Here is a 13175-nt window from a genome sequence, read left to right on the forward strand (position 1 = left end):
TCTGTGATGCATTTATTTGGGCTGCAATCTGAGATGCAGTTAACTCTAATGAACTGATCCTCTCACTCAACTGACTTAATACTCAACTGACTTAATGACTTAATGGTGTGACATTAATGCTAGTATGAACTCGGACCCAGACGCAGAGAAACACAGCAGACGGAGGTAAGGGTAAATCCAGAATATTTACTTAAGCTCTTCATAGCAAAACAACAAAGCAAGAGAACACTGAACAAAACGTGAGACCTGAACAACTGGCCCAGTCCACAGAGGAACCTAAATAGTCATCCAGCAAGTGATCCCAATAAACCCAATCAGGGTCACCTGGATACTGGAAGTAACTCAAGGGTGCTCTCCAGTGGCAACCTCTGGTAGTACACTCAAGGGAGAAAACCTGACCTGTGACATATGGTACTTAAGACAACTAGGAACTCAGACAAATTGGTAAAATCATGAAGTTAGCTATCTTGTTGGAATTCCGAGTTGGATGACCGTTCAAAAAAAAAATCCCAGTCAGAGCTCGTTTTTTCAGAGTTCCCAGTTGTTTTGAACGCAGCATCAGATTGTAAATATGGTACCTCAGGGTTGCTAGCTCAGTCCGCCCTTTCCAGGGTTTTATTTTTATTTAACTTGTAAACTTCTCTTGTGTTTGCCCCCCATTTATTAATAAATCCCCCATCATAGTAATATTTCCCTCATCATATCCCCCCACGATGCCTTCTCCCATTTTTACCCAACCAAAAAGTCCCCCAAATTAAATGAACCCCCTCACAAACTCCCCTAAAATGGCTTCATCCAATCCTGGCAACCCTGTTTAGCTTTCGCGCGGTTAGGCTAGGCAATAGGATTGTATTCAGGGTGATGATATGTGAGGTGATAACATTTTATTTGCTTTGTGATTTGTCAAAAACTGTAAACGACTTGTCAAGTCATGTGCTCCGGTTCTTGTAACAAGTAAAGTGCATTCAGAAAGTATTCAGACCCCTTCTCTTTTTCCACATTTTGTTACATTACAGACATTTTCTAAAATGGATTAAATACATTTTCCCTCATCAATCTACAAACAATACCCTATAATGACAAAGCGAAAACAGGTTTAGAAATGTTTGCAAATTTATACAAAATTAAAAACAAAAGTACCTGTTTTACATAAGTATTCAGACCCTTTGCTATGTGACTCGAAATTGAGCTCAGGTGCATCCTGTTTCCATTGATCATCCTTGAGATGTTTCTACAACTTGATTGGAGTCCACCTGTGGTAAATTCAGTTGATTGAACATGATTTGGAAAGGCACACGCCTGTCTATATAAGGTCCCACAATTGACAGTGCATGTCTGAGCAAAAATAAAGCCATGAGGTTGAATGATTTGTCCGTAGAGCTCTGAGACAGAAATGGATCGAGGCACAGATCTGTAGAAGTGTACCAACCAATGTCTGCAGCATTGACGTTCCCTAAGTGTAATGAATACGATGGGAGACAGAGTGCTGGTTTCAAGCGCAGGGCACAGCAGGGTTTATTAGCAAAGGACCACAGGAGGAGGCAGGTAGCTGGGTCCATGGACAGGCAGAAGGTCATACACAGGGGCTCCAAAAAGTTAACAGTACAGGCAGGGAAAAGGCTAATGACGTAGTCCGAGACATCAGGCAAGAGGTTGACAACAGGAAATTTGATAGGGAATAGGCAAAAAGGCGTCGTTAGTGAGGATGGCCAAAAACCACGATACACGGGAGGACTAGTACAGAAATAAACAGAGCTCCGAATACACCGTGTAACAAAACAAACAATACCTCACAATGAAGGGGTGCAAAGAACTGAACTAAATAGTGTGTGTAAATGACATACAGGTGTGAAAACATGTGATCAGAATTCAGGTGGTTGGGATCTGGAGAGTGAGCTGCATTCAGGGGATCTATGTGTTTGAGAGTGAGAGCTGGAAAGTGGGCTGGAAACTGAGCTGCGTTCAGGGGATCTACGTGTTTGAGAGTGTGAGTTGGAAGCAGACGTTACACCAAGAACACAGTGGAATAAGTTTAAATAGAATACGTTTGGAACCACCAAGATTCTTCCTAGAGCTGGCCGCTCGGCCAAACTGGGCAATTGGGGAAGATGGGCCTTGGTCAGTGAGGTGACCAAGAACCCAATGGTCACTCTGACAGAGCTCCAGAGTTCTTCTTCAGCGACAGGGACTGGGAGACTAGTCAGGATCGAGGGAAATATGAATGGAGCAAAGTACAGAGAGATCCTTAATGAAAACCTGCTCCAGAACGCTCAGTGCCTTAGACTGGGGCGAAGGTTCACCTAAGCACACAGCCAAGACAACACAGGAGTGGCTTCGGGACAAGTCTCTGAATGTCCTTGAGTGACCCAGCCAGAGCCCGGACTTGAACCCGATCCAACATCTCTGGAGAGACCTGAAAATAGCTGTGCAGTGACGCTCCCCATCCAACCTGACAGAGCTTGAGAGGATCTGCAGAGAAGAATGGGAGAAACTCCCCAAATACAAGTGTGCCAAGCTTGTAGCATCATCATACCCAAGAAGACCCGAGGCTGTAATTGCTGTATTCGTTGACCATCTCTTTCTAGTCATGGTTTTAAACGTTTTGAAATCTCACAGTATCAACTTTGCTGTATCTTTTATGTCTGCTACGTTACTGCAGACATGGTCATCTGAGCCATACGATTGGCCAGCGGTAGAACTATAGTGCACTTGATTTGCTCTCTGGGCCAGCCGGGAAGGCAGAGTTTTTATCTTCAGACACATGAAATGGTTAAAAATGACAACAGTTCGCCTACCAGGCGCACAGGGCAGCTGAATCGGGTGCACCTACCGCCAACAGCCTGTGACAAATAAAACAAAATAGGAATAAAAGGCTTTATCGTTGAGGTTTTTACAGAAATGTTTGGCGATTGACTAGGAATGCCTTGGAGATCGACCGGTTGGTGACCACTGCTCTAGAAAGTTGAGTGAAGTTCAATCTCGTGGTTCTCTCTGTGGCAGTCCCGGGCTACTGTGCGTGCAGTTTAGAGGAAACACTGCTTGTAACCACAGCAGCCCAGGACCTCCACATTTGGCTTCTTACCCTTCTAAGGAGTATTTTTGTCTGTAATAAAGCCCTTTTGTAGGGAAAAACTCATTCTGATTGGCTGGGCCTGGCTCTCCAGTGGGTGGGCCTATGCCCTCCCAGGCACACTGATGGCTGCGCCCCTGCCCAGTCATGTGAAATCCATAGATTAGAGCCTAATTTATTTATTTCAATTGACTGATTTCCTTATATGAACTGTAACAATGTAAAATCTTTGAAATTGTTTCGTTTGTATTTTTGTTCAATATAGTTCACAAAAACTGGCTTCTGAGAGGTCTTGCTTGCGCAGTTTGCGACTTAATATAAACCTAAACACGATTAATCCAATCACGTCCGTCTCGCGCAGCCAAGTAATTGCAATCTTTTGGAGTAAGTTTTATTACTATGACAAAACACAACATTATCAAAGAGCATTGAAATAATGTGCCAATATTTTGCTTTGCCAACAAAAAATATAAACGTTCCCAGAACGGACCACCAACCAAAATGGCGTCCTTACATGTCAAAGAACCGCCTCATGATTGGCCGATTATAATTTGTTGATCACGTTGATTGGTTGTTGTAACCATCTCTTCTTTTGACAGCTTACTTTCGTGGATCTCATTCTCTTGTGTAGCGCTGAAAGTTGAATGAACAAATAAAGAACGCAGCTAGCCTAAATGTGAGTATGTTTGTAGCTACTTCCACTAATTATTTTATCACAGTAGTTTTCAATGTATGCCAAAGAAAATGCTAAAATATATGTACACTGAACGTATACGATATGAGTTCTTTAGCCACAACACTTTGGAAAGCTTACTAATTTGAGTTAGCCTAGCCCTTGAGCATGACTCTCAGTTACTCCACAAGAGCCATTAGGTGAAGGTGTCTTCTGTACGGAGGAGTTTTGATAAGAGCGAAGCTCGGTCTGAACATTAACAGCATACGGTACGGTTTAGGAAGTAATAAGGACCTTATCTTTCATATCAGCGATACATATTTTCCTAAAAATAAAACGTTAAATTGGCGCTCGTCTTTTTATAGGGTTAGGCCAGGTTCGTGTTCCCACATGGCCATATTTCTATGTTACAGCGGCTCCGAACACCTATGTGTAGAAGGTCGCCAGAAACGCGTTGTCACTGAAAAATACTGTCCGCTGCAACCGAGAAAGCTGGTTAAAACGGTGTGTATTTTGCTTTTGTGAAATTGTTTTGGTGTGATATTAAAAGGGCTTTGTTTTTGGAACCGTATCGTAATTGAGAATCGATTCATGTTTAGATGGAGTATTTGGCTGTGAGAGCCAGTCTACCTCTGCAAATAACAAGGCTCCTTAAGAGTAGGGATGTCAAACTTCCAGGCTGCTGCACAGACAATGGAGGCTTTAGTCTAGAGCAGGGTTTCCCAAACTCGGTCCTGGGGCACCCCTGGGTGCACGTTTTGGTTTTTGCCCTAGCACTACACAGCTGATAACAGGATCAAATTGGATAAACACTGGTCTAGAGCGCAGAGCTAAATTGTTTGAGAGCTTTTTAAAACTTTTAATTGGTTAAATGAGTGAGGTATGTCTTTGTTGCAATAGTTTGAGTGGGCAACATACTATCACCTTAAATTGACATGTATAATTATTTTTGCCATATTCTATATTGTGCTACTTTTCTTAATGTGGATTGTTTGTGTTACTAATTTACACAAGCTTGCATTTTTCACCCTGTAAATTTTGAGCGGAATTACACATACTTTATACCTCAGATTGGTGATATTAGTATAAAAGTGTATAGCCATCACGATGACATGAGATTGATTGCTTAAAACAGATACATATCTTTGGTTTTGTACTGTTGATTTGTCACGCGCTGGGATGTGCAGGACTTTGAACGCAGAGTTAAGGCGCTTGCCGCACACCAACACATGAATTCGACTGTCAAGCTATCACTTAAATAGCGGCCAACCGTTGCCACTTCTATCCTATGCTGCGTCGTTATTTGTTTAATTTAACTAACAGAAAAAGTGGTCTGTTCCTTTTCTGTGGTGGCAGCCTCCCGAAATCAATATCCGACATTCCAAAATATAGGTAAGCCTTCTACAAGTTCTCATCTAACCAACCCTGTATAGGTTGTACCAAGTTTCCGTGTGGCCTTTGAATAGTGTTAGTGTAAACAGTGCTACATCCAAAGCGTTTTCCCTCTGTTCTATTGATTTCAGCGTGATATCGAAGTGATTGGCAAAAAAAGTGTTGCGTTACACTTACCGCGTTGGCGACCGACTTGATTTAAAATGCTGTGTTCTACAAATTGTCCTCCAACCAATGCTCTACACATTATTCCCAGATTCTGTGGGTTTTGAACTGTTAGTTTTATCAGGACGTGCAACCTCGTTTCCCCCCCTCTCAAGCAATCGATATGAGTAATTGACAAATAAGTGTTGCTTTTCTGTTTTGGCGACCCCCCCCCCCCCCCCCCCCCCCCCCCTCTCAATCTAAATTCATCACTCCAAAATGTAGCTGACTGTCTTCTGCAGGTTGTTCTCTAACTAGTAATGTAAAAAATATCTCCAGTTTCCATGGGGTTTTGACTCCACAAAGGAAGTATTGCATCCTCTAGTTTCATCTGGTCTTGATTATTGTCCAGTCACATGGTCAAGTGCTGCAAAGAAGGACCTCGTTAAGCTGCAGCTGTCCCAGAACAGAGCAGCACGTTTTGCTCTTCACTGTAATCAGATGGCTAATATGAATCATGTGCATGCCAGTCTCTCTTGGTTAAGAGTTGAGGAAAGACTCACTGGGTTCTTCTTGTTTGATAAGAAACATTGTGTTGGAAATTCCAAGTTGTTTGCATAGTCATCTTACGCACAACACTTAACACATACTTACACCACCAGACATGCCATCAGGGGTCTTTTCACAGTTCCCGGGCCCAGAACAAATTCAAGGTAACGTACAGTTGATTGCCTGGAACTCTCTTCCATCTCATATAGTGCAAGTGAACAGCAAACCTGGTTTATTAAAAAAACTCAACCAATAAAGCAACACCTCACGGCATAACGCCTCTCCCCCGTTTGACCTACTTGTTGTGTGTATGTACTGACATGTATGTGTAACTGATCAATGCAAACACACACTACATGTTAATGTGCCGTTTATAAAAACTACAAGTAATATGATTACTATTGTTGCACATGTATGTGCAGATAGTACATTTTATGTTTAGGTCTTCAATATATCACAAACTGTTGGTTACTGATTTGGACACTGGGCTGTTTATCAAAATGTCTTGTCAACAGGAAGCAGCAACAGCATCCTTTTCAACTTACGTTTTCGGAATATAAATTGAACTTTAAACATGATTTTCCAATGGTATTGTACTTAATCAGTTAACTTTTGAATGAGTCCAAAAATGTATTGATTTATTTTGATGAAATACCAGAAATCACCAAAACTGGTTTGGTCTACCTATTAAGAGTACATATTGGGATAGTTAGTCTAGCTAGCTAGCTAGCTACACAGCTAACATGAACATAATACAATGCACAACAAGACTTATTTCGTAATATAAGAGTTCAGGTAGGCCTTTGCACTTCAGCAAACAAAGGAAAGGAGTGGTGCTCTACAACAATGACAAAAATCATGAGAATGGCTTACCAAGAAAAACTTCCAAAAGGATTCATTTGAGGTAAGCTCTTGACAAAAAAAGGCAGTGATTTATTTTTGCTCACTAATCCAATGTACAGGATGCAGTAGAGGCTGACGTCTTCCTACCTCAACTTGTTGTGAAGATGGGGCATTGTCTGGATCTCTGTCTCACTCATTTTCACCACTGATATGTATATTGTGTTGACAGGATGGCATTAGCAATGGCTGAGGGTACATTTATTGTGAGCTCTGAGAGTGATTCCAGTGGCGAACACACAGGCGGTGAGGAAGGAGATGGAGCTCCGCTGGCGATAGATGGCTTGTCTGCTGCCCAGCGCGAGGTTCTGGAGCGCTGTCTACACACACTCACCCACGCCAAAAACGACAGCCACACACTCGCTGCACTCCTCCTGGTAAGAGTGTCACCAGTCTACCTTATCTCCGACCCTTAGTAATTCTATTTAATCTGGTATGGTGGGTAACAAAAAAATATTTCACCCTTATATTCTCCATCCTTCACTTTCTGTTTTGTAGATTACACGATTGTGTCCAGCAGGCCAGCTTGACAGTGCGACGCTGCGGCGCATCTTTGAGGCGGTGGGGCTGAGTCTTCCAGCTCGCCTGCTGGTGACGGCGGTCCGGGGGAGTGATGCCTCCGGCTTGCCCCCAGAGGAGCTTCTGTCTCTGGGCACAGCTCTGCTGGCTGCCCTCAGCACAGACCCAGACATGGCCGCCCACCCACAGCTCCTTACCACCATCCCTCTACTGCTAGGGCTGCTGGCCGATGGGCCCAAATGGAGCCCGCAGAAACAAGCCCAGCACCAGGCTAGACAAGGGATGGAACCAGACCAGCCAAGCCAGGCTGAAGATGAACAGTCATCACAGAGCACGAACACTACCAAAGAGCCTGTCCAGGACACTGCAGGATTCAAAGCACCATCTCAGGATGCGTCGAGCCCTACAGGCTCTGAGGAAGGTACTGCAGAAAATGAAGCTCCAACTTCCCATTCAACAGTCAAACTGGATGAGGCCTTGGCTACGGACTGTTACCAGGTTTTGATTACAGTGTGTGCTTTACCCCGGGGCCCAGATCAGCTCCTGGCCAGGGGTGCTGTCCCAGCTCTTTGTCGGGCTTTGGGGCAGAAACAGACACTGAGCCATGAAAAAGGACTACCCCTTCTTGGTGCCCTGCTCTCAGGCAAAACTAAAGAGAGAGCCTGGAGTAAGCACCCAGCCGAACTCCTCTCTCTCCTGGCTAGAGTTTCCCAAGACTTCTGCCAAGCCACTGGCCTCACCCAGCTCGATATGTGTGCCCTGGTGCCGCAGTTCCTCCCCTCGCCAGGTGGAACACCAAAGGACACTGACCTAACGCCAACTATGGTCAGTCTGTGGGCGGCCCTGAGGCCCATGTTGCAGGCTAAGCTGACCCCAGGTCAATTAGGCCCTGTGTTAGTCCTCTCCGCCTGCCTGTTGGACCTGTGCGGCTGGGAGCCTGTGGGGCCACCTAAGTTCTGTTGCCTGCTGGTGAACCGGGCCTGTGTGGAGGTGAGGATGGGGCTGGAGGAGCCCCCCGATACAGAGCTGAGTCCCCAGCTGCAACAGACACTCACCGCCTGCTACCGCGTCATGGAAGCGGCCATGGAGCAGGCCTGCAGCAGCCAGGGAGTTGCCCAGCAGAGTGATACCCAGCCACAGACTGCCATCACTGGGCTCAGTCTGCAGCAGAGCAGGCAGGTTCTCCGGGTTCTGGAGGAGGCCTTCTCGGCCGTCATCTATCACCTGCAGCAGGTAAAAGAACGAGGCAAAGAAGATGCATTCATACTCATTATACACACCAGCCAGAGTGTCTGTAAGGAAGTGTAGGTGGAGTAAAATTCAAATCATGTTTCCCTCAAGATAACTGAGGTGTGGACAGTACAAAGCACAGACACACAAAATTCACAATAGGGTAAATCCATTTGATTTCAAGCGCTTTTTGACAACATCCCTTTTGATTTAAACATAACTTCCAGTACATTTTTGCCCATGGAAGAAGTGGTCAGGAAGGGACTTTTTTTGGACCTGAATGCCAAAACTTTCAGAAGATAGAGGTGCTCGATGTTGAGCTAGTTTGCATTCCCGCCCTACCATTACACGTCTTCATCACTTGAAAAGCTAAACGGTTGAGTTTGATGTCATTTAAAAGCTCACAAAAAGAGAAATGTTGTTTTAATGGAAATGCTTTTACATTTTTAAAAACCTTTTTAATGTTCATTATCAAAATATGGGTGAACTTGATTTATTTTATGTATTTTTTTTTTTTAATACTTATGTTGTAGCTTAGACTCTGCTTTACAGAATTGTAGGATTTGTGTCAACTGATGGCGGGCACAAAACAAGAACCTCAGATAATGTAAAATAGGGTTTATGGGAATATATATATATTTTGGGATAATTTAAATTTTTACGGTAACTTTAAAAAAATATTGTATTCGATTTAAAAAAAAAATTTTTTTATTTTTTTTCCTCTTACACTATATGGATAGGGCTAAATTGAATTGTTTCTTATAGAAGAAATATGGAAAGCATATTCATACCCATGGTAGCAATGAAAAGGAAACAGTTTGGAGATTATGGGAAAAGTATTAGACAAAAGGTGAGGGACACAACAGTTCACCTGACACGAGTGAATCCAAACATTACACTGTTGATTTTATGTGCATTTTACTGTCCTTTACCTAATTTCTTTAACAAAATCTGGAAATACATTCAGTAACGTGATAAGAATATTCTTGGAACATTTGGGATAGGTGCAACCGAAGACATGACAAAGGTTTGAGTGAGAGGTCTAACTGGTGTTTCCAAGTGGCCCCACACCTTAGTGTGCACAGTTTCTAAGTAATTCCAATGCGTTTATATGACTCGAAGAGTCTTCAACTATAAAGTGTTTCTTTTTAGCTCCCCTAGCTGTGCCGTTGAAGAACTAGAGCAAGTACACTTGTAGTTGTTTTGTTTGGAACACAGCATTGCATCCCCCCCCCGCCTTTGCACAAATACTGTTTACGCAATCCAAAAAAACGGTCCATAATAAATCTCATTCTGGGTCAGGGGGGCATAATTTGAAAGCTTGTTCTATTTCCAACATGACTAGTTAAATTGTTTTTTATAATCTTATAGTATCAGGCTTTCACGAGGCAATTCAGCGAAGCAGATGGTCATTTTGGGGGCGCATGGAATGGAAAGATGAGTGCGTTGAGATGCGTGGTCCGCGGCAAATGTTCTTCACAATACAACAAACAGGCTCATTCTGTTCAGGACAACCCATGTCATCTTGTGACTGCACATCAAACTTAGTGACCATAAACGTTGACACTGTATATGACATGAGTTTTATGAGATGGAAATGTGAAGTGCACATTTGGACTTACGGGCGTTTGGCTTGCTTGTATGACATCAAAGAAATATTTGTTCGAATCCTCAACGTCTCGTTTTTCACAATACATCGAGTCCTCGTCATTTGCAGCATTTCCTTCACTCGGACAACAAAAAATGTGCAAAAGTTGCCAAATTAGCGGGAGGGTTGTGGCCAACTTCTTGTTGCACGCGGTGGTCAAGTTCAGAACGCCTGTCAGTCAAAACCCATACAGAGCTGTGGAGCGGAGACCCTGAGCTCTGATACTCATGTATAGCATTTAACTGTACAGCCACTACGTTCCAATTTAGGTGCTTATCAGTCCATTTTCAACCTGTTTACGGGTAGAAGTGCAAAGGGCTATATTTTCCAGTGATGAAGACATGGATGTCTCATGGTATGGTGGGGTATGCAAAATGGGTTAACTTTGAACACGTTTACATTTTGACATTCGCGTCCAAAAAGTCACTTTGTGAGCCTTCCTACAATGGGAAAATATATTGAAGGCTTCGTTCAAATCAAAAGGGGTGCTGTCAAAAAGTGATTGAATTCAAATGGATTTACCCAATACAGTAGTGTTTAACTTACATCACACTTTTAGCTTTGCTCAAAGAGTACTCCTGTAAGAGAAGGCTAACTCTGATTCTGAAACTAACTTTTTAAGTCTTTTTCTCCAGGTTGATCCGAGTCGTTACGGCGACCCCTTCATTTTCGTCACGTTCCGTTCCCTCTGCGCCTGGCTCGCCGAAGAGACTTCCTGTCTCAAGGAGGAAGTGACTGCCCTCTTGCCCTTTCTGATGGGCTACGCCAGAAGCCATATGCAGGGAGAGAGTCAGGACCAGGGTCTTTCCAATTGGATGTCGGAGATGTCTGTAGGCGACTGCTCACAGGGAGGGGCTTGGACAGGCAAAGATGCTGTAAGGTAGGTTGACTCTGATTCCAGTCCCAATTGAATTCTTTAAAAAACTGCTCCTGGTAACTGCATGCTGGGTTTAGTGCAGGTTGTGCTGACAGTCCCAAGCTGTGTGCATATTTATCAGGAGTTGACCGCATTTGGGAAACAGGATCTTAAGCCACAGTCTCTCTCCTGCCCCCCTCCCCACCCCCTCTCTCTCTCTCTAGGTATCTCCTCCCAGCTCTGTGCCACCTCTCTGCAGAGGACGCCCCAAGAAAGGTGTTACTCACCCTGGACACCCCAGGTCTCCTGGTGACATTCCTAACCCAGGGATGGGGTGACCTGCGGGGGAAAGGAGGGGCAGCGCTAGCCCGGGACCCAAGTATGGAGACAGCCTGCTCGGCCCTGCTCAACTTCGCTGTCACGGAGCCGGAGCGAGTCAGGTACAAAATAAACACTACACACAGCTGCCCTTGCAGAGACCCAAATACACACGTATGTGTTGTATAACGAATGTTTTGTAGAGACTGAAATGCACACACGTATGCTATAAAACACAGTTAAATTTACAGATACTGGTGACTAGTTGGGATGGATTTTTATACAGCAAAATGGGGTCGTTTTGTGTTGACTATGAAAGAAATGAAAATGAATCTCCCCCTCAATGGTAAATAGTTCACTAACTGCAAATTCACATTGGGGATGCATAATATTACAATATAACCTGTGTGACAAAATCTGTTATTAATGCACAATCTTGTCTCTCAGAAAGGACCCTTGTTTCAGAAGCCTTGAGTCACTGTTGAGTGAAGCACTTCCTGTTCTCCTGCAAAAACCCCGCCTCTTGGTCCTGGCTGCCAATCTTTGTACTCTGGGTCTCATGATTGGCAGGCTTAAACCGGCTCCTAAAGGTGAGTTAACATGGCTTTGTTTTTAGATGAGTGAACGGGACAATTTCTGTCTCAATAGAATTGTTTATTTTTGCAATTGTATAAATGTATGCCTAATACATTCCCTCTAAATTCATTGAAGCCTTTCTTTGTATGTCTTCTACCATGGTCCAGCTCCGGTTGAAGCAAGCCAGAGGCGGTTCTTCTCCGCAGCCCTGCGGTTCCTCCGTGGTGCCCTGGACTCCAGCTCAGGCCCAGGCCCAGTTAGGGTGAGCCCTGCCTGGGAGGAGTGGTGGGAGGAGGCTGGGGAGCTGTGGAGGCTGTGTCTGCAGGCCCTGGGAGGTTGTGTGAAGGCCCAGCCCTGGATCATCACCCTGGTCAGGGAGGAGGGTTGGCTCAATCACACCCTCGCCATGCTGGGCTCCTGTAGCACCCTACCTGACCCCCACACCCAGGGGGCACTAGAGGAGGCCCTCTGCGCAGTGGCACTCCAGTGCCCGTCCTGTCGACAGGAGATCAGTGTGCTGCTGAAGAGCAGTGCCAAGGGAGCCTTGGGTAGCATGGGCAGTCTGAGGAAATCCCTTACCACAAACTGAAGCACTTGTGTATTGATCATGAAGATGAGGGCCAGGGGTTTTTCCTGAGCAGACACGTAACATGATCATGAAAAACTTCAGCCTCGAGACGAAGACAAAATGGCTGAATATATCATTGTTTAGTAACAGGCTATATTTGCTTTGTCATACGCTTCCTGATAAACATTTCAGTTGTTTGTAAGATGGTATGACTGTATATAAGCAGTCTGTTACATGTATGAAAGTTAAGAATAAAATCATTATTTTGTTTAAGATTTCATCTTAAGTTTTTTTTAATTTTGAAGCGGAATGTTCCTTCAACAGAGAAGAGAGATGGTATCCACACTCAAAGCTGTCCTGCTTACTACTGAAATTCAAAACACTTACAGGACGTATGCATAAAACCAATGTTCTTGTTTTCTGAAAGGAGTGATGCAGTTTCTGATCATACATTTTAGACTAATATAATTGGTATAGTAACTAGGTGGTACTGTAGTTATTAAAGTGAACCAATATCTTTCCATGTCTCTGCATGTTGCTTTTTCTACCGCTAGATGGCATTCTGACAGCAGTGTGGCATTTTGGGTCAGGATACATCCCAGAATTATGCATGGATTACACGTTGGAAGTTATTTTGAAGACCGTAATATATCAGTGAAACAATAACTAATTCTTTGTTTGGCAGATATCCTCAATCCATAAAACTGAAATGTTTTAACTTTACATTTCAGA

General features: G+C 43.9%; 1 protein-coding gene across 2 annotated transcripts; it reads left to right on the plus strand.

Moving 5' to 3' along the window:
• The first annotated feature begins 3637 nt into the window (after positions 1 to 3637).
• Positions 3638 to 12716, plus strand: ncdn (neurochondrin). Of its 2 annotated transcripts, none has more exons than XM_055894627.1 (7): positions 3638 to 3746; positions 6901 to 7105; positions 7227 to 8480; positions 10761 to 11005; positions 11206 to 11421; positions 11747 to 11889; positions 12043 to 12716. In XM_055894627.1, coding segments are annotated over exons 1-7 (2487 nt in total). In that variant the 5' UTR covers positions 3638 to 3744; the 3' UTR covers positions 12465 to 12716. The 2 variants fall into 2 exon arrangements, with proteins under 2 accessions (XP_055750602.1, XP_055750603.1); XM_055894628.1 differs by lacking the exon at positions 3638 to 3746 and adding an exon at positions 3754 to 4247.
• Positions 12717 to 13175: the final 459 nt, after the last annotated feature.

This window comes from Salvelinus fontinalis, chromosome 32 (genome assembly GCF_029448725.1).
Source record: "Salvelinus fontinalis isolate EN_2023a chromosome 32, ASM2944872v1, whole genome shotgun sequence".
Lineage (NCBI taxonomy): Eukaryota > Metazoa > Chordata > Actinopteri > Salmoniformes > Salmonidae > Salvelinus > Salvelinus fontinalis.